This window comes from Physeter macrocephalus, chromosome 19, assembly GCF_002837175.3.
Source record: "Physeter macrocephalus isolate SW-GA chromosome 19, ASM283717v5, whole genome shotgun sequence".
Lineage (NCBI taxonomy): Eukaryota > Metazoa > Chordata > Mammalia > Artiodactyla > Physeteridae > Physeter > Physeter macrocephalus.
In genome coordinates, this window is record NC_041232.1 from 15981579 (window position 1) to 16003886 (window position 22308).

The window sequence follows — 22308 nt, forward strand, 5'->3', positions numbered from 1 at the left end:
ATTGCAGTCCAACACAAAAGCCTAATAACAAAGCCAAACAGGGAAGAGATGTTCAAATAGGCGAGGAGAGAATAGGCAGGAAGAAGAAGGGAGAGGAGGGAGGGAGGAGAGACAGATTAGATGGCATAATTTGAACCCCTGGACCCTTTTAACCTACAGTATATACAATCCTAGGCGATAGAGTTACATGACCAATAAAGTGTCTTTTTTGCATAACCTAAATTCAGCTGGGCTTCTGCCATTTGCAACTGAAAATGTCAAGATTAATACAATATTATATCTGCTTGTTAGAGAGGCACAAATTCTATTGGGATATAAAAGTTTCTGACAAGTCCTGCAGGAAATAAATCTGTTTCACTTTGTTTAACCGAGTGTCTCTAACCAAGTGTTTCACTTCATTTAACCAAGTTGAACCGAGTCTATCCCAAACTTATTTGATCACCAATTCCTTTCTTCCAGTAATTAATATCGGTAGGTCTATTCTTTCTACACTTTGTGAAATATGGGCCTGAAACACATGTTATCTTAGGTTAAGAGAGCATACGTTTGATAGTGCAAAGTGAAGTTAACTTGTGTGCTCAGGGATTGGGTCCATGGCTTAGGTCAGCTTAGTGGGGAGAGATCTAATAAACTGAGTTAGGGGGAACCTCTAGCCCGAGAAGCCTTTATAGCACTTGAGTTTATAATACTAGTAATGGGGTAGTAGCAGTATTAGCATTATTACTTGTTAACAGCTACTGTGTTTGTCAAGTGCTTACTCTGTGCCAGGCACAGTGAAGAAGCCCAGAGAAGTTGAGTGACTTGCCCAAGATCATAAAGCCAGGAGGTGGAGGGTCCAAAATACTTGAACCCAGGTCTGGCTGACATTGAGACCCATGCTCTTTGCCACTAAATGTTCATCCTTGAAAGCTTGGAAATTAATCACCTAACTAAATGCCTTGATTATTGGTTGCTTACTTGGCACATCTGTGTTTGCATCAAGGGAACCAGTCAGAGCACCTCCTCACATTTTAACAAGCACATTTTCCACCCTGGCCAAAGCAGCCCATGTGGATTTTAAAAATGGGCTATTACTATTATATTGTCATTCGTCTCTTTTAATGGGCCAGTGTTTGCATTTCTATAGAGGTGCAGAGCAAAATAGAAATTGGGAGGGGAAAAACCCCAAATCCAGCTATCATATGAACACTGCTAGTTGGAGGGTGAGATGGTGATGTAAACACAGGAACAGCCAGAGCTGATTTCTTGTCTGCCAGTAGATGCTGACTCAATAACAGCACTGCACTTCCTTCTATGGCCTTGCAGCAGGACCTTCTTGCAGCGTAAGAATCTGCTTAACCCTGCGACTCTGATGAATGGCCATCAGAACTTAGCTTGATTATTTCCTGGGATGGAAAGTTCACTACCTGATATGTTACCAGTCACAGAGAGGAGTCCGGTGCATGTAGTCAAGCAGAAGGAAGACCTGGTCGATATTAGGCCAGGGCATTTACAGGGAAGGGCACTGGATGGGAAGTCCTGGACTTTGAGCCTTGGCTCTGTCACCTACAAGTTCAGTGACTTTCTTAGATAACCACCTAATCTTTCTAGGCTTCAGTCTTCTCCTCTGGAAATGGGGAAGCAGAGCTTACATTTGCCAGCTGACAAGGTACTTGTTGTGAGGGTGTAAAAAATTCTGTTGTGTAAAAACACTTTTAAAATTCCTATATGCCCATAAAACATAAGGTGGTCACGCACAATGTTGTTATTGTTTATTTGGGGAAGGGCAGGGAGGAGTGGAGTGGTGTTACTATATATATATATATATATTTAAAAGTCAACAGTAAAAACTTATTGTATTATATGATGCCATTTACCTAAAATATACATGTATATGCATAAAAATATATAAGAGGATGTTTTCAAAATACTAGCAGTTTTAGGTGACTTTTACCTTTTGCCATTTACTTTTCTGTGTTATTCACATATTTACAGTGGACATGGATTATTTATCTAGTCAGGAAAAAAAAGATAGAAGAATAGCTCTTTCCATTGAGAGCTGTGGCAGACACAGAAATACATCGCTCAGAGCCCCCATCGGGGAAGGACTCATGTCCAGCTATAAGGAGTGTGGTCAGCCTCGCAAGGTCACGCCCTTTGAGGGGGGCCCCGGCCAATGGCTAAACATGAGAGGGATAAGAGGGCCCAGCCGTTCCCACCCAGAATAGATGCTTTTAAAAAGTTTTACTGAGGTATAATTGATATACAAAAAACTGCATTTATTTAATGTATACAATTTGATGAGTTTGGACATGTGCATACACCCTTAAAACCATCATCACAGCCAAGGTGATAGACATATCCATCACCTGCAAAAGTTTCCTTTTTCTTTAAATTGAAGTATAATTGACATATAACATTATATTAGCTTCAGGTGTACATAAAATGATTTGATATTTGTATATACTGTAAAATGATCACCACGATAAGTCTATTAACAAAATTTTAAGCTCAGTGCAGCATTGTTGACTATAGGTGCTCTGCTCTACAGCAGATCTCTAGAATGTATTCACCTAGCATAACAAGCTTTATACCCGTGGAGCAACAACCCCCCAGTTACCCCTCCCCAACGGTCCCTGGTCCATTATGCTCTATGCTAAGTGAAATAAACCAGGCACAGAAGGACTAATTCCACTTAGGTGAGAAACCGAAAATAATCAAGCTCATAGAAGCAGAGAATAGAGCAGTGTAGATGCTTCTAATGGGCACTCCTTGCTCCGGGGCTCCCGTTGGGCTGGTAGAGGCTGTCCCGGGCTCTCCTGCAGTCTGACAGCTGCCTCTGTCCGATCCTGCTCCCTTCCCTTTTCCTTCAAGGGTTGTGACTCTCCAGTAAACCTTTTACACTCTTCGTTTTATCTCAGCATCTGCTGCTTGGAGAACTTAACCAACACCGAGGTAAAAAAGGGAGGCATGTTCATAAACAGTGCCAGCTGTCATCCGGAGACCTGTGCGTTTCTTTATTCTTTCTCTGCCGTCTTTGTCAAGCCATAGCCAGGCCACATCTAGGTCTCCATCGCCCTCGCTAAAATTTGAGAAGGTTGGATTGTATGATCTCCAAGAGCCTTTCTAATTTTAGAGATTTTGTGGGATATAATCCCAAGACAGGGCTGACCTTTGGTTAATTTGTGAAATTTTCCCTTGACTCACTGTCCTAACTACCTACTTAGCCCAAACCTGACTTTTCAGACTCTGGACACCCTATGGGATCTCCCCAAGCTCTTTATCTTGAACTCCCTCCCCAGTACTTCGAGACCATCATATGGGCAGGCATTTTCTTTCCTTTGTCTGTCTTCTCTTTCTAGTCAAAGCGTACGGCTCCCATATCCCATGTGCTCACGTTCTACAAGGTAACTGAAAACGCTGGTAAGCTAAATAATGCTGAATTGCTCGTGAATCTTAGTGGGGAACTGCAGGAATCTCTCAGAGGTCATCGGGTGTGTTCCTCTGTGTCGCGACTCCCCCAGATGCAGTGGCCTCCTCTTTGCTGATTCTTGGTAACCACTTCTTCCCCCACTTTACCTGAATAACTCATGCTGCAGTTTTATTATAGTGGTTTTACTATAGCGCTCTGACATCAGACAGAATTGGGTTGGAATCTTAGATCCACTGCATAGTAGTTGTGTAACCTTACTTAAACCCTCTGAGCCTCATCTTCTTCATCTGTTAAATAAGGGTAACAATATCTGCCTCATAGTGTTATTGTAACGATTAAATGTAGTCACACGGCAGTGTGCTTAGCTTAGTGTCGAATACATGTTGAGCATTTTTGGAAAAGTGTGCTGTTGTCATTATGTATAAGATTACATAGGAAACTATATTTATAATAAATGAATTACAAATATTACATACAGTAAATTATAAACATTTATATATGGTGGACATGCTAATGCACTGCCCGAATCCTCCTTCGAGGAAGGACGTGTTATCCAGCCGTGCGGGTGTTGTCAGTAGCTGGTCCTCACCCGCCGGCCCTTCAGGGATTGTCTCAGCTGCAGAGAACTACCTCATCCAAAGACTTAACCCTTCTCAGGGCAGCCCACAGCGAATTAGCAATCCATGTGGGAGTACAAAGATCTGACCATTGAGACCCAACTTGAGACACCTCTGAAGAAGGACCATTCTTGCTTCAGAGCGCCCTGTGGGGTTAGCCGTGGTTATCTTTGGGGGATGCTTCACCCAGTCCTTCTGCGGTTCCCTCCCTTCCCCACTTCCCCCTGCCTGAAGTGCCATCTCTGCAGCCCATCATATCACATCAAGTTTTCTCCAGACACAGCTGTTGGAGAAGGAGGAAGAGTGTCTAGCTGTGCGCGCACACACGTGTGTGTGTGTGTGTGTGTGTGTGTGTGTGTGTGTGTGTTAGTGTGTTGGGAGGGTCAGTGTTAGGGACTCAGTAGTAGAGACATCTAGTTGTAGAAAGGTGACTCATGGGGCCTCCTCCCTGTGTGGTCTGGGGAGACAGTGAAAGAGCCAGGGAAAACAAGGAGCTATAAGGAGAATGAGGGGGGCACTGCAGGGCAGGTGAACTCAAGTCTTATTTCTCTTCTGCCATTTCCTGGATCTGTGATTTTGGGTGAATCACTTTCATCTCTGTGCCTAGTTTTCTTCCCCAATAAAATTATAAGATTGGGATAGACTGACCAGTGGTCTCCCTACTTAGCTGATGGCTGGAGTCACGTGGAAAGCTGGTTACAAACAGCTTCCTGGGCTCTAATCCCTAGAAACAGGTTTAGGGTGTTGAGTGATGCCTGGGAATCTGAATTTTACCAGGTTCATCCAGGAGTGGGAAACACTGGGCTAGATTATTTCTAAGACCTTCTACCAAAACAAAGCATTGATAAATATCCTATCCCTCTTGGAATAGTGGAAGCCTCTCGCCATACCCTCCCTACTACTGTGGTTCTGGTGGAACTGCCATTCACAAGACTCCATCCAAGACCCAAGCCTATCCAGTCACAGGACCACACTCCTCTGTGGTCACTGAGAAGGGCCTTTGAAAGTCATGTGACCAAGCCAAGCCAATCAGAGCTCTTCCCTGGGACTTTTTACTTGGAGCTGGAGGAGAAATAGCCTATTCTCTGTGGTCACAGAACTCAAAGGCCCTTATCCAGAGCTTCTAGGTGCCATATGTGCTACCAGAGGGAGAAGGCCCATCTGCTGCAGAAGAGTGTGACATGGGGCAGAAAAAAAAGCTGAAATGAGATGGGCAGAGTCAGGCAATCCCCGTGGCCTCCAGTTTCTCAGGCCTCAGAACTGCCCCAATTACCTCAATTTATTCTGCAAGCTACCCCCTCTTCTGTGGATCAGTAAAGGCCCATTTTGCTTAAGTTGAAGCTGGGTCTCTGTCACCTTCAACTAAAAGAATCCTTTGGTAAATTCAGGATTCAAACCTAGGTCTGTTTCCAAAGTCCATACTTCTAACCACTGTTCAACTTTGTCTTCTTCAGTGGGGGCCAGCAGAGCAGTTTTCATCAATGCCACCTGCTCCCCCACCAGCTCCAACAGTTTGTAACGCCTTAATGCTCTTGCATGAATCTCACTGTGTTCTTCTCCTCCTCTTTTCTGGTTTTTTTTTTTAACATCTTTATTAGAGTATAATTGCTTTACGATGGTGTGTTAGTTTCTGCTGTACAACAAAGTGAATCAGCTACATATGTACATATATCCCCATATCTCCTCCCTCTTGCGGCTCCCTCCCACCCTCCCTATCCCACCCCTCTAGGTGGACACAGAGCACCGAGCTGATCTCCCTGTGCTATGCGGCTGCTTCCCTCTGGCTGTCTGTTTTATGTTTGGTAGTGTATATATGTCCATGCCACTCTCTCTCACTTTGTCACAGCTTACCCTTCCCCTCTTTTCTGCTCTTATGGTACTTTCCGCACAACCCAATTGCTAATGATCGTTTACTGCCATGGACCATAACTTCTCATATCTATATTAAACCTTTGTAACTTTTTTGGTTCTATCTCCTCAATTAAATTATAAGGCCTTGGGGGAGCAGAGGACAGAAGTTATATTTTTAAACACAGATTCTTCACCATTATGGGCAGGGAATGATCAAGAAGCAATTTCAGTTCTGTTTAATTTGTAAGTGAAGGAGCTGGGATTCAAACCCAAGAAGGGTAGCTCCAGAACCCACATTATGAGACACTATGAGATGGTTCGGGGACTCCAGGGAGAGAACACCCAGAGGAACCTGCCTCTTCATTTGGGATGATTTGAAGGAAGTCAGTTCCCTCTGCGAAAGCAGCCACATCTGCCCAGCAGCAGGCACGATTCCCAAAGGAAACAGAAGCCTTGTTTATAAATCTGGCAGACATGATATAGATGGAAGTCATTACCCTTGATTCCCTGGCCTCACTTCCTTAGAACACCAGCAGTGATGGAAGCTGCCCTCCCAAGATCCAGAGCTCCCCCGCACCTCAGTGATGTGAGACTCGCAGCTCTCCAGAGCCACTGCCTGGGGAAAATCATTCAGCCTGACCCTCTGCCCCAGCTGAATGAGCCCTCACCCTGAGTGGCTGCACCTTATACTGAAAGAGTCAGAAACAAAGACCCACAGGAAACCAGGGACCTGGTCCCCGCCCTCAAGAGGGTCTGGAATTTATTTGAGGACACGGCTCACATCTGCACATGAAAACCAGTTTGGAATATTTACGAGGCTGCCCAGTATCCCGTGTAAACAAACAGTCGTGCTGAGTACTGATGGAGACAGCGTGCCCTGGAGCAGGAGGGGACCTTGCAAAGTATCTAGTCCAGGAGTCACTGAATGGTGGCTCATGAGCTGAATTAGCTTGCGGATGTGTGTGTTTGACTCATACAGTGTTTTGTTTTATTTTTATTTTCTTTGACCCAACTTTTAAACTTGGTGAGAATTCATATAAAATACAGGGTCAGGCTTCTCTTGAAGAAGCAGGTGATCTGGCAGCCCTAGGCTTCTATTCCTGCATGGCAGCACCTGGACAGAGCAAGGAGAACACCCTCTCAAGAAAAGACGTATGCTCTGCAGTTGGCCAGCCTCCTCGCCAGTCCCTGTTGCCTCCCCAACTCTGAGGCCCAGTGTCATTTGCTATGTATGTTGAATGTGTGCTCTTGTTTTTCTTATAGTAGAGAAAGCAATCGCTGTCGACCTGCTTTTTGCACTTGAATAAACTGCTTTGTGCATTAAGCTTCTGAACATGTGGTCTCTGGTTTCTTCCAAACCCTACTTTTCATGAAATTGAAGCTCCGAGCGAGGCAGAGACTGAAGCCTGGCATCACAGAGCAACCTCTGGACTTGGTCTGAGTCAAGAGGACTGGAAGCCTCGGTCTGAAACCCGTCACTAGCACCTGATGACTGTATGTTCCTGAGAAGTTCGCCTCAGGCCTCCGAGTCTCAGTTGACCCTTCCATAAAACGGACACAAGCATAAGCATCCGACAGGACTTATTGGGAGGATTAAAAGAGATAATTCCATGAGCACTTCATAGACTTTTTAAAGTACAGGAAGACATAGTACCATGTCTGTTTATACAGCGCTCTGAGTGTTCCCAGTCTTCGTAATTTGTATTTAATTTGGGTCTCTTCCACTGACTTACTTAAATCTTTGCAATGCTGGAAAGAACCTTCAGCCTTTTAGGTTTTTTATTTGCCCCGTCTCCCCTCGCTTTAGCTTAGATAACAGAAAGTTTATATTCTTGGCTGCACATCGTCTGTGCTTTAATTAATTTATTGATGCCTCTCAAGTGCATGTTTTTACAGACACACCCCTTCTAAGTCCTTGAACCAGAGCAAAGAGCAAATAATTTACCTTTATGGCCAAAAATAACAATAATGAGTGATATTTTCTGAGCTGTTATTGTGGGTCAAGCACGGTGCAGGAAAGATCCTTTACATGCATTTAAAATTCACGGTGGCCCTATGAGGTGAGTGTACTAGGTATCTATCACTTTATAACAAATTGCCCTGAAACTTAACATCTTAAAACATCAGTAGGGCGAGGCCCGGCGGGAGGGGGCATCGTGGCGGCCCAGGCGCTGTCGCTTCTGAGGGAGGTGTCTCGGCTGGAAGCGCCGCTGGAGGAGCTGCGCGCTCTGCAGTCGGTGCTGCGGTCGGTGCCTCTCAGCGAGCTCCGCGAGCAAGCGGCGGAACTGCACCTTGGCCCGCTTCTCTCCCTGCTCAGCGAGAACCATCGGCAACTGACTACTTTGTGTGTATCCATCCTGGAGAGATTGCTGCAAGCTTTGGAGCCAGTTCACGTGGGCCGGAACCTCAGGGTTGACCTGCAGAGGGACTGACTCACCCCAATGATTGTGTAAAAATCCTCACTGTCCCAGGTTGGAAGAATTGTTGAAAATTCTGATGCTGTTACTGAGATTCTAAATAATGCTGAATTATTAAAACAAATCGTTTATTGTATTGGTGGAGAGAATCTATCTGTAGCTAAAGCGGCCATTAAATCCCTGTCAAGAATATCACTGACCCAGGCTGGACTGGAGGCTTTATTTGAAAGTAATCTGCTGGATGATTTGAAAAGTGTAATGGAGACAAATGACATTGTTCGATACAGGGTGTATGAGCTAATTGTGGAGATATCTTCTGTGTCACCAGAATCTTTAAACTACCGTACCACCGGTGGATTGGTAACGCAGCTCCTCTGAGAGCTGACCGGTGAGGATGTGCTAGTCAGAGCCACCTGTACAGAAATGGTGACATCACTGGCAGATACTCATCATGGACGACAGTACCTCGCTCAAGAAGGAGTAATTGACCAGATTTCTAATATAATTGTTGGGGCAGATTCAGACCCTTTCTCTAGCTTCTATTTGCCAGGATTTGTGAAGTTTTTTGGAAACCTGGCTATCATGGATAGTCCTCAGCAGATCTGTGAGCGTTATCCTGTCTTTGTGGAAGAAGTCCTTGAAATGACAGAAAGTCAAGACCCCACCATGATTGGTGTAGCCGTGGACACAATTGGAATTCTAGGATCCAATGTTGAAGGAAAACAAGTTTTACAGAAAACAGGAACTCGCTTTGATCGCTTGCTGATGAGAATAGGATATCAAGCAAAGAATGCCTCAGCAGAGCTCAAAATTAGGTGTTTGGATGCAATTTCATCTCTTTTTTATTTACCACCTGAGCCGCAGACGGATGACGTCCTGAGGATGACAGAATCCTGGTTTTCTTCTTTATCTCGGGACCCGCTGGAGCTCTTCCGTGGCATCCGTAATCAACCCTTCCTTGAACTACACTGTGCTGCCTTAAAAGTGTTCACGGCCATTGCAAACCAACCCTGGGCTCAGAAACTTATGTTTAACAGTCCAGGTTTTGTAGAATATGTAATGGACCGGTCCGTAGAGCATGACAGAGCTTCAAAGGATGCCAGATATGAACTGGTGAAAGCACTTGCCAATTCTAAGGCAATTGCAGAAATCTTTGGGAACCCAACTTATTTGAGGCTCAGAACTTACCTGAGCGAAGGTCCGTACTATGTGAAACCTATTTCCACAACAGCAGTGGAAGGAGCAGAGTGATTTCTTCTAGAGTCCAGACCATTTATTGACCAACATTTCTCCTGAGGCATTTGACTCCATCTGTATTTTACAAAACAGAGACTTCCCTCCCACCAGAATTATCATGGAGTGTCTAATGTAATTTTATCACCAACATTTGTTGTGTTTCTACATTGAAATTCAATGTAAAGCCAGGAAAGCAGACCAACTTGATCGTAATTGAACCAGATGTTTCTCAGATTCCTTTGACTGCCTTAATCTTTGCAAGAAGTTGGAAGTTTTGTTCTTCTCCCAGAAAATTTTCATGGACTTACTCACCGTCTTATTTTAAAATCCACTTTAACTAAAATGGAACCAAATTATTTCTGAATTCTTTCTATCCCCCCACCCCTTTATTTTTTTGGTCTTTTTTTCCCTTCTGATTCCACTTTCAAAGTCTTGGATATAAATATTCTTTGAAAAACAAGTAATATGCAATCTTAAAATTATGTTCCCTATACTAAGAATAAATACTTTTAATAAGGTCTCTTTTGCTTTTTTGTTACTATTATTCCTTTGAAAAATAGATAGTAAATCTTTTAAAAATGAAACAAAAAACAAAAATCAGTAAACATTTACTACCTGACGCATAGTTTGTTTGTTTTTTAAATTATTTTTTAATCCTCACACATTCCTGATGGTCAGGAATTTGAGAGCGGTTTAGCCAAGTGGTTCTGGTTCAGGGTGTCTCTTTCGGTTGCAGCCTCATCTGGAGGTTTGACTGGTGCTGGAGGATCATTTTGCAAGGTGTTTCACGCACAAGCCAGCACATTGGTACTGGCTGCTGGCAGGAAGCCGCAGTTCCTTGCCTCCCGCTTGAGCATCCGCATGACATGATGGCTGGCTTCCTTCAGACTGACTGATCCGAGAGAGAGCCAGCCTCCACGGCGGAGTCTGCAGTATCCTTTATGGCGTGCTCAAGAATCACGCTCCATCATTTCAGCAATATCTTATTGGTTGTGTAGATCAGCCCTGTTCATTTTCAGTAGGGGCTACGTAAGAACTTGGACATCAGGAACAAGGATCATTGGCTGACTAGTACAGTGAGAATTCCTATCATTCTCATATTAAAAACAGAGGCACTAAGGCACGGAAGGGTCACATAACTTGTCTCAGTCCACATGGACAGTGTTGGCAGAGCTGGGGTTCAAACTGAGATTCGTCTGTTTGTAAATATGCAAATACATACTCTGAACCCCTCGACCGCACCACATCCCAAGTAGTTTCAAAACTGCAAAGCACTCTGCAAATACATTGTATTAGTGGATAGAATATGCCAGCAATGGGTGTAATTTTGCTGATGAGAAAGAGATCATTCACCCATTCATTCATTCAGTCATCTATTTAACAAATATCCATGGAATGCTTCATTTGTGCCGGAATCTGAGACAGACGACTTGGCCCAAATCACACAGCTGAGAAGCGGCAGAGCAGGACTCAAACCCAGGTCTGTATGACTCCTAGTACGGTGATCTTTCCACCACCTAGAAGATTGTTTTCAGTTTATTTTATATGTCTCCAGAGCATCTTGATGAGGCTCAGAGAAATGAAGTGACTTCCCACAGTCTAAGAGAATAGGCAAGAGAACGCACCAGCTTTCTCCCTCTAAATGGCTCTGAGCCCTGGAGCAGACAAGCATTCCGACCTACGAGAAAGATTCAGCCGGAATCATGATCTGTATCTCACAGGTTCTGTAATTACGGGCTTTCAGGTTTTAGCCCCCAACATGTTCCAGGCACTAATCAAAAATATTGTTGTCTGCGGCCAACAAGCACATGAAAAGATGCTCAACATCACTAATCATTAGGAAAACGTGAGTCAAAATCACAATGAGATACCACCTCACATCTACTAGGATGGCTACTATCAAAAAAAAAAAAAAAAACCTCCAAATAACAAAGTGTTGGTGAGGATGTGGAGAAGGTGGAACCCTTGTGCACTGTTGCTGGGAATGGAAAATGGTGCAGCCACTAAGGAAATCAGTGTGGCAGTTCCTCCGAAAATTAAATATAGAATTACTATGTGATTCATCAGTTTTTCTCCTAGGTATATACCCCAAAGAACTGAAAGCAGGGACTTAAAGAGATATTTGTACAACCAGGTTCATAACAGCATTATTCATAATAGCTAAAAGAGAGAAGAAACCCAAGGGTCCATCAATCGATGAATGGATAAATAAATGTGTAGTGCTGTATACATACAAGGAATATAATTCAGCCTTAAAGAGGAAGAAAATTCTGACACATGCTGCCAGCTGGACAAACCTTGAGGACGTTATTCTAAATGAAATAAACCTCTCACAAAAGGAAAAAGCACCGTATGATTCCACTTAGATGAGGTGCGGAGACTAGTCAGTTTCACAGAGGCAGAAAGTAGAAGGGTGGATGCGGGGAGGGCGGTGGGGAGTTAGTGTTTGATGAGTACAGAGTTTCGGTTTTGCAAGGCGAAAAGAATTGTGGAGATGGATGGTGGTGACGGTTGTGCAGCAGTGTGAATGTACTTAATGCCCCAGAACTCTGTACTTAAAATGGTTACAAAGGCAAATTTTATGTTATCTATATTTTTACCACAATTAAAAAATATATTGTTGTGCTATTTAATTACATCTTGGAGACAAGCCCCAGTGACAGCCCATCTTATGGGAGAAGAAACAGAGGCTCCAAGATGCTAAGTCACTTGCTCAGAATCACACAGCTGGGGAGAAACAGAGTTGGGGGATTTACACCCCAATTCTTTCCACAGAAATATACAACTTGCTCATGGACTTGCTGCCAAAGGGATCCCTGGTAACCGTTTCACCATTGCCGGGGCAGCAGTTTGTCAGTCAGTGAAGGCCTTGGGGAGGCAATTGGATTTTGTGGTCTGAGGTCAAGCTGGAAGAGGAAGAGCTGGGGCTCTGGGATGCTTGACTGGGGACAACTGAAATCAGAGCGGCACGTCTGCTGTGAGCTAGTTCTCTTGAAAACATCCCGGGGGGGCCTTGGCTGCACGGCTGGGATAATTGGCCAGCCTGGGAACACCAAGAAAGAAATGTACAGGTCCAGCTGCTGTAGTCGCATATTTTCCTGCAGCAGCTGTGGGCCAAATACCCTCAGCTTTAAAAAATCCTCGACGTACTGGGACTTATTTTTGTTTAACTTGCAGGTGGGGGGAGGTGGTGAGGGGCAGCATCACTGTGGCTCCAGGAAGGGGGGTGGGAGCTGATGGAGGGGGTCCCGTTTTCCCTCACTTGTCTTCCAAGCTTTGCGCTTGTACTTTCCACCTGCAGCCCCTTGCTGGGAAAAGTGACAGTTTAATTCAGAGAACGTTGAAAGGAGGCCACACTCAGCTTAATGAGAAGTGACCAGGGAGCAGGCTGGATTAACCAGGGGAGGTTGTAAACTGCTGTGTAATATCAACTGCTGGACTGCTGGGGGCGGGAAGTTACTTGAGCCCGTCTGGAAGCCGCAGTAGCTCCCCGAGGTGAGGCTGAGGTAGCAGCTTTGCAGCCCTCTGAAATTTGGAACTTTCTGGGTGCTGTCTGAGACAGATAAGTTGGTTATGAAAACAGCTTCCAGGACTGTCTGAGCCTGGCAGGAGCTTCTTACTGGTTACGATTCTGACACCCAGTGTGAGAACCACTCAGCCATACTGCATCCCAAGTGTGGGTTTTCCCCTGCCCCACCAAGCAATTCCCCAACACCAGCTGGATGTCCTACAGTTCAACTCCATTCTGACACTGTCTGCACTGAGAGTAGCATCGGATCCCACAGGTGAAGGGTTCAGTGTCACAAGGTCACTCACCCCCACTTCAGACACCAGTGCCAAGTCCAGGTTGTCACCTGTGTTTCTGACCTCCTGGCTGTAGATGGGAGGTTCCAACAACCCACCCCTCGATTAATTTGCTAGAGTGACCCCCAAACCTCAGAAAAACATTTTTACTTACTAGATCTCTGCTTTACTCTAAAAGAATATAATTCAGGAAGAGCCAGACGGAAGAGACGCACAGGGCGAGGTAGGTGGGAAAGGGCACAGAGCCTCCGTGCCGCACTGAGCGCCGGAAGCAGTCAGAACCTGTCCTTTGGGTTTTTACGGGCTTTGTTACTAGGTCACGATCGATTAAATCATTGGCCTTTGGTGATTGAATTCCATCTGCAGCCCTTCTCCCCTCCCCAGAGGTAGAGGTGGGGTGGGTCTGAAAGTTCTAACCCTCTAATCACATGGCTGGTTCCCCTGACCCCCAGCTTCCATTCTTAGGTTACATTGGAGTTTTCCAAAACTCACTTCAATGACATAACAATACACCTTTATCACTGTCATCACTTAGGAAATTCCAAGGGTTTTAGGAGCTCTGTGCCAGGAATGGGGACGAAGGCCAAATATATATTTCTTATTATAAATCACAGTATCAACCTGGTTTACAGGTGGATGGGAGACTTGGTCAAGGAAGGAAAGAAGAAAATTTTATTTATGGAAAACTTATCAGAGTTTCCTGACTCTGCAGAGCCAGGGCTCATGCTGAGTGTTTCCGCACGCAGGAGTCTGAGAGCTTTGGAGCCGTACGTGTCCACCTTCAGACCCTTGATAGCTACTTGAACTTGGGTTTGCCTCTTGACCTCTCTGAGCCTCATGTTCCTCATGTGTGAAAGGGGTTAATAGTACCTGTCTGATGGGTTGCTTGGGGGATCTAGAGAGGATTAGGCCTGTGCCTGGCACACAGCACCCGGTATCTAGAGTTTGTTAATGTCATTAATGTCATCTCCAGGGGTCCTCATGCTAATATCTATGAGGTATAATCAATCACCAGTGGATCTAGAGAGAAGCACAGAAGGTGGGTTATTTTCAGTATTGGTCATTTCTCTTCTACAGCAGGGGCCGGCACGCTTTTTCTGTAAAGGGCCATGTATTTAGTAAATATTTTTGGCTTTATAGGCTGGGTGGTCTCTATAGCAACTACTCAACTCAAAAGCCGCCCATGAGCATTATGTAAACCAATGGGCATGGCTGTGCACCAATAAAACTTTATTTACAAAAATAGGCAGCAGGCTGGATTTGGCCCACAGGCCATAGTTTGCTGACTTCTGTCTTTCAGCGCTTTACTGCCTCTCCTTTATGACCTGGTCACTTTTCATTCTGTGTCACAGCTAGTGGTGAATACGCCTGCTCTTTCCATCGGAACGTAAGCTCCTTGAGGTCAGGATGCATTAGGAATTGCTCTTGCGTATTCCCAGTTTCCTCTAAGTAGGGAACTCAGTAAATGCTTCCTCACGGGATAAGCACGGGATACTTGTCATAGGTTGAAGGACAGTAGAATGGTTAAGAGCACAGGATTCAGAGTCAAAAATGCCCGGTTCAAATTCTGATGCCTTTGGCCAAGTGGTGTCACTCCTCTGAATCTCAGTTTTTCAACTGTAAAACTGCAGCTACACCGAGTACTCATTTCATGGGGTTGTCTGGAAGGATTGAAGATGATAGGCGTGGGGTTCTTAGTGAAGTGCCTGACACGCAGAAAACACTTCAGTGTTAGCAGAAGGGGCAGAGCCCTCAACTAGAACCAAGATACCCCAGACACTCAGTAAGTATTTGTGGGATGCCATTCATGAAGCCTGAGGGAAAATCCCTTTCTTTCTCTGGGCCTCAGTTTCCTCATCTGTAAAATGGCAAGAAGAAAATGTGTTAAACAGGTGTCGTGAAGTACTAGTGAAGCAGTGCAGTGAGAACCCTTGGTAAATCGTGCAGGTTCTCTAACAGTGGAGCTGCTTCTACAAGTGTCATCCTCAGTATTTTTCTCTCCCTCCTCCTCCTCATCTCCTTAGGAACCCCCCAGCCCGTCAGCTCTCCCTCCCCTAATCCTTGTAGACAAGGATTTATCAAACTTGGTACTACTGAGATGTGGGCCTGGACAGTTCTCTGTGGTGGGGGCCGTCCTGTGCATTGTATGCGCGTGGAGCAGCATCCCTGGCCCCTACCAACTAGATGCCAGTAGCGCCCCCTCTCTTCCCCCATCAGCGTGACAACCAAAAATGTCTAGAGACATTGTTAAGTGTCAAAATTGTCCCCCCCGCCCCCCATTTAAAAACCACTGCATTAGAACAAGCCTGATCGATAGAACAAGGCGAAATTTTGGAGAAGGAAGAAGCCTTTGGAGGCGTCTGGGGCGTTCTGTGCCGCAGAAGATACGTGGAGAAATGATTACCCGCTCTGCAGAGACTCCAGTGTAGTAAAGTGTGACCTTGGACAAATGGCTTAACCTCTGCGAGCCTCAATTTTCTTCCTAAGTTGGGGTAAAAATCCCTGCCCTCCCCGGGCTTGTGGTGAGAACTCAATGGAGTAATATAAACAAATTGCTAAGCACACAGTAGGTACTGAATGAATCACAACTATTCATTTTACTGTGTTTTTCATCGTTGTGGTGGTAATTGATGATATATTAAAATTCCCTTCCGCCTCTGGAATTTCTTTTCAACACTCATAGCACAGTTTGCAAACTTGAATGAGTGAGCTGGATTTGACCTTCAGGCATGTTTTATTTGGCCTGCAATGTGATTTTTAGATGTTTGAATCCATAGCTTACATTTCCATGTCAGGAGATTTCACCTGAAGTTCCAGATTTGGGGCTTTTCCTGAAAACGTGGGTAATTGGTCCGTGCTGGAGCTGCAGACCCACCCGGGGTCTCCAGCAGGCAGCTGGAGCTGGTGAGTGCCCTCTCCTTTAGATGGGGTGCCATCTCCTGTTCCCCTAAAGCCTCACCAAGCTCCTTTCAACTTCACCAAATGGTGTTTTTCCTCTTGGTGCCTAATAGGTATTTGAGTTTGCAACCCCTGTACCTGGAATTCTCTTTTAAGACCCTCAGACTTGATGATTCTTACCTGTGTGTTTCAGTTTCTTACTTAAAGCTGAGCCTCCTTTCCAACCTGAGAGGGTGGTCACTTAGGACTCACCCCATCTAATCTCAGTGTCCCTTTGACTGTCTCGCTCTTGGGAAGGAGTCAGGCAGGACCATCTCCAAACCGTCATCTCCGCTTGGGCTGCGGTGCAGCTCTGAGGCTCTGGGCTCCCCATCCTATCATCTCTTCCCATCCTGCTGACCCACGTCCTCCCCCAATCCAGTCTCCCCCAGCGAAAACAGAACTGACAGCTTCCCGACAACCGTTTATCAGAAGTGAGGAAATAACAGCTTTTAACCACGGTTCTTATGCTCGAAGACTGTGATCAAATTCCCAACCATCTCCAGCAGTGCCCCTCGGGGCCCCGGGGGGACGTGGCTTCCATGATAACAAGTCCCTGCTGGTTCCCGTCTCCACTCCCTCCAAGGCAAGTGGGTCGTACCTTCCAGCAGCGCTGGGGGAGATTTGACTGCAAAACCCTGCTAGGAGTGACACGTACAGAGACAGCTGCACTGCTTTACTGGGGACCAGTAAGCCAATGTGTTATTGGTGTGACTGCGGCCCTAAGGGAGAGACTTCCGGCACCATTCCCTCCACATCCCTCTTTCAGCTCGCCGGAGCCAGTGTGCAGACTGGAGCATCAGGGGACCCCTGGATGCGGAGAAAGACACAAGTTCTTTCCAGACAGGCCTATAGCCTCTCCCTCAGACAATCTTGGGTCCTAAGGGCTTTCCTGGGAGTGATAAAACACTAACTAGACAAAAGAGAAACCAGAAAATTAAACTAGGAAAGGCTGGGGTTGTAGGGAAGAGACGCTTCATGGATATAATGATAACGTGTGCAGATTACTTAGGGTTCTGGGGTATCGAGAAAGCACTCCATGTTAGTGATGCTATTTATTATCATCTGATTGGCTCTGCTTCAGAGGCTGCATTGATAACCGTAGCAAACATCTATGGAGTACTTATTCTGATTTACGTCCCTGATCTTATTTAATTCTCACAGCAATCATACCTGGGTGTTGTTATTGCCTTTTAGAGAGAAACTGAGGCTCAGACTGGTTAAATAGCCTGCCCCAGGCCACACAGCCCACTAGTGGTAGAACATGGACCCAAATCCAGGTCTGTCTGATTCCACAGCCTGTGAGCCTGTCTATCACACAACACTGCACCGCCTTATTTGAGAATGGGTAGAGAACAGTGTTCAGTCTAGAGGGAGGGGTAGGGGAGCTTGTGAACTTCTAAAGGCAACGGATGTGTCTGCCTTATCTATCATCGTATCCCCACTGTCTAGTACAGAACCAGAAATGTAGTTGGTGCTCAATAAATGTTTGTTGAATTAATGAGAGAGCAATGATGAATTCAAATGGAGGTGCCTCTATGGGTGGGCTTTCAGGCAAGGCAAAGAGATGTTTATATCATAATTTTCTGTTTAATTTTCCTTCTCTCTCTCTCTCTCTGGAGGGTGAACCCCTGCTTCTGTGATGGTATCTGTGTTAGTTTGCTACAGCTACCATAACAAAATACCCCAGACTGACTGGGTGGCTTAAATTACAGAAAATTATTTTTTCACAGTTCTGGAGGCTGGAAGTCTGAGACCAAGGTCAGCAGGTTTGGTTTCTTCTGAGGCCTCTCTCCTTGGCTTGCAGACGGCTGCCTTCTCACTGTGTTCACGTGGTCATCTCTCTGCCTGCATGTGTCCATTGTCTCTCTTGGTCCATGTCTTGATTTCCTCCTCATTTAAGGACGCCAGGCATATTGGATTAGGACCCACCCGAATGACCCCATTTTAACTTAATTACCTCTTTAGAGGCCCTGTCTCTAAGTACTGTCACATTCTGAGGTTAGAGCTTCAACATACGAATTTGAAAGAAGATACAATTCATACCATAACAGTGTCTGTCTTAGTTTTGTATCCTCAGAACTTCACAGGGGGTCTAGCACACAGTTTCCTAAGTAGATTGTATAAATGAAGGAAGGAAGGAACTATCATAGTGTTGTAGGTCAATTATACTTCTATTTTTTAAAAAATGAAGGAAGGAAGGAAAGAGTAGAATATGGAAGGACGAATGATGGGATGGATAGATGGATGGATAAATTGGCGGATGGGTGGATGGATGAATGGATGGATCTGGGGTGTGATGGTTTACCACAGTGGGCAGCCTCCTGCCGCCATCTGACCGCTAGACTGGGACTCATGCTTGTATTGATATAATACTATCTTATATCCTAATTGGAAACATGTTTCTACCAAAGGTCTCTGCTTTGTTTTTCCTCTAGTGCTCATCGCCATCTTACCAGCTAAGTATTTTGCTTACATATTTTGTTTATTGCCCGCCTCTGCCAACTAGATCCATGAGGACAGAGGGTTTCCTCTGTCTTGCTTACTAGAACAAAGCTTGGCACATAGCAGGTGTTCAGTAAGAATCTGGTGAATGAATCAGTGAGTGCGTTAATCTCCTCCTGTGGCCCCCGTCTAGATACTTCAAGACCCAGCAAAAGGCTGGCTGTCTTCCTCCAAGAAGCCTTCCCTGACCACTCCAATTTGCAGTGATCTTGCTAGTCTCACCAGCTGCTGACTATGCTTCCCCAGCATTAATATGCCTTGATTCAATAAGTCATTTAAGTAGAACAGCTTGTATATCTACAGAATTCGGATTCCCTAGCCCCACCCCCCAGATGAACGGAATCCACTGAATCCACGTGTCTGGTGCAAGGCCTTGGAATCAGCATTTTGATATGCCTCTCCCAGCATATTAAATTGCACGGTCCTTGAATTAACTTTGAGAAACTGTGCAAAGTTAAACACTGGGAACCTGAGGTCTTAACTCCCTGAGAATTTAGCCAGATCTCCTGCATTTCTTTATTCTTTTGCAAACAGATAGCTGGTAACTTTCCCTGGATTTGTCTTAGAAGGGCTTGCTTTTCCTTTGATAGACATGTCCAAACTATGCCACATGGAGATCTCTTCTGATTATAGATGCAGGATGTGAGGGAGGGACTTGAGCCCGAATAGATTTCATGAAGCCCAGACCCTTTGGTGTTTCTGTCACAAAGTCCCAAATGCCTCTAAGAACTGGTTCTCAGGACAAAGGTTGCAGATCCAAGGGCAAAGGTGCTAGGGGCAGCTGATTTATTTCCTTGCTTTAGTGCCTCCCTTCTTAACCTCTCAACTCTCACCCCGTGCCCATGGGCTTACGATGTGGGTGGTTGTGGTATTATGTTGCTATTTTGTGGGGAATTAGGGAATATTTCACTGGGGAAAGAGGTTTTTTTTCTTCTTTGTTGGTCTTAGATGTGTTTGGAAACTGACTAGAAGCTCTTATTTCCCTCTGACTCTTCTTCTTCCCCTCTTTCTCCTCTTCTTCTCTCTTTTTTTTCTCATGTCTCCTCTTCCTCCATCTCCTCATCCTCCCTCTTCTCCTTCCAGCATCTACCAGGTATTTTTGGAGCACTTCCATGAGTCTGGCTCTATATCAAGAGTTTTACAAGTACTATTCCCTCAGATCCGTACAACACTCTGGAGTCTGTTTTATTACTTTCCCCACTTTACTTAGGAGGAAGCTGAGGCTCTGAGCGGTGAAGTCCCTTGCTCAAGGTCACACAGCTTGTGATAAGGCAGAAATGGGATTTGAACTCAGGATGTCTGATGCCTAACAAAAGCCCATGCACGCTTAGAACCATGACGCAAGGACGAACAAACCCAAACGCCTACCTGGGATGTTTAGACCACAGGGAGGGGTGGGAACAGTGGCAAACTTGTCCTATGTGAAGGACGCTGCTACTACCCATCTCCATCTGAATGTTGGCCGGTGGGGTCTTCTGGTTTCTTCAAGAGAAGCTAGAAATGCAGATCGTTATGTGAAACCTCTTGGTTTTTAAATGTCAGCAACCAGTTGATTTTTTTAAAACTGTATGAGTCAAACAGGCGTACAGGTTGAATTTTGCCTGTGGACCAGCGATCTGTGACCTCTGCTTGAAATGTCTACTAGCGGGTAGTTCCCATGGGCCTGGAGCATCATGACATCCATCCATGGCCCCAGATTCTGTGACTCAGATGGATCATCGTCTTCTTGTATGTTATCCCAGGACTCACAAAGAACTATGGCTACTGTAGAAGGAAGGTCCAGATAACCCCAAAGTAGCATTTTGTAGAGCTGCGCTGTTGGGTATAGTAACCACTAGTCACACGTGGCTATTTATATTTAAATGAATTAAAATTAAATAAAATAAAAAATTCAGTTCTCTTGTCACACTAGCCACATTTCGTGTCGTTTGTAGCTACTCTGTCAGCAGCACAGATACAGACCATTTCCATCATCATGGGACATTCTTCTGGACAGTGCTATTGAGAATCACACTCTGGACCTGACCCTTTTCTCTGCTCCTCTTCCCCCATAAAACACCTCTCTGCTCCCTAATCCCCTAGGGAACTCTCAGCCAGTGACAAGAGAGCTTATCTGGAGGGAGAAAAGAAAATCATTTCCTATGTGCTAACGGGGGAAGGTGAGTCGATGAGCTCGCCTTCCTCTCAGTGAACATGTGCATCACGGTGCCCGCTGGAGACTTTGGCCTACCTCTGATTAGTTCAGAAAAACTAACTCTTGGAAGGTCTTTCAGAACAGACAGGACCAGCAAGCCCCTGGAAGCGACGTTTTGAGGGCGCACGGCGCCAGCAGTCTACACCTGGGAACCCCACCCGGAGGCTGCATCTACTGCTGCTTCTGCAAGTTCATTAAATAAGTTAGTTCAGGTGAGTCCTAGCTCAGTTATGGGAAAGAAAATACATGGAGGTTTTCAGATCCATCAAGGAGGAAAGAGATCTCAGAGGGAATGTAGAACAGCTAATAAAATAAGACAAGCTTGAAATGAATGATGATTCAAAAGTGCCAGAGTTACCAAGTTCCTCTTTTTTTTTTTTTATAAGATTCAGTAAGAAAGTGGAAAAGTTGGAACATGTACCAGACGTGAAGAAATTGCTAGAATGGTTATCAGCCAAGATGTAATTAGAAATGACTTGGATGAGTCGAGGCATCTGCAAGGTTGGCAGAGGGCAAGGCATGGGTATGAAGTGGATCCGCCAAATTGCTGTACGATTCAGGACCTGGGTGGGTGGGAAGCCAGAATGTCAGGCGAGAGGAAAGCCAAAGGAAGAGCTGTCTTGGCAGAAAGTTTGCTTCGGACAGCCATCTGGAATCATGACAAGGAGACTTAGTGGAGAGTTGGAATGACCAATGTAAAAAGAGGGGAGTGAACCCTTTCAAGGTGGTTGGAAACTAATTGCAAGAGCCACAAAAGAGCCAGTCAGATGGAGATCGAGGTGTCAGCTTCATTACTGATAAGAAGGTCTTTTGGAGGACACGGCTTGCTAATACTCTTCTCAGTTGAACTCACCCCCAGTCCCAACATCAGGCAAAACCCATGGGACAAAGCCTGCTCTTCTAAGCCCAGAATGCACCTTCTCTGCAGGCAAGCAGATCCCCAAAGAGAGACTAGCTGAGCAAGTTCAGTTCCTTACTCCAGGTGCACCAGTCAGGTGGGGCAAGAGGCCAGGAGTGTCACTCTACTGGAGGTCCTCCTGTAGGGAAACATGAGGCCTGGGGAAGAGTGTCCCCCCTCCCATCTTCTCCCCCTCAACATCAGCTGGTCTCAAGAAAATGGCACATTGGTTTTAAGGATATGAGGGAATCAGAATTGTAGTCATCAGAACCTGAGGAAAATATACGGGGCTACCTGGCCTCTCCCTGTCTCTTTTTCAGGTTCCTGTTTCTGAATTTTTACATGGACAGACTTATTGAGGCCCTTCATCTTCATGGCATCCTCTCACCATCTCTGCTTCTGCTTTCTGTGGATTATCACATTGACTCTACAGTGGG

The 22308-nt window shown here is 45.3% G+C and overlaps 1 protein-coding gene across 1 annotated transcript in view; it reads left to right on the plus strand.

Annotated features, from left to right (window-relative positions):
- LOC102973207 (26S proteasome non-ATPase regulatory subunit 5-like) overlaps window positions 1-9893 on the plus strand; it is a 28934-nt gene extending 19041 nt beyond the window's left edge. Inside the window, 3 exon segments of the mRNA XM_055080714.1 lie at window positions 8011-8301; window positions 8304-8343; window positions 8345-9893. Of these exon segments, the coding sequence (XP_054936689.1) occupies window positions 8011-8301; window positions 8304-8343; window positions 8345-9548 (1535 nt within the window). The 3' untranslated portion in view covers window positions 9549-9893.
- The last annotated feature ends 12415 nt before the right edge of the window (window positions 9894-22308 follow it).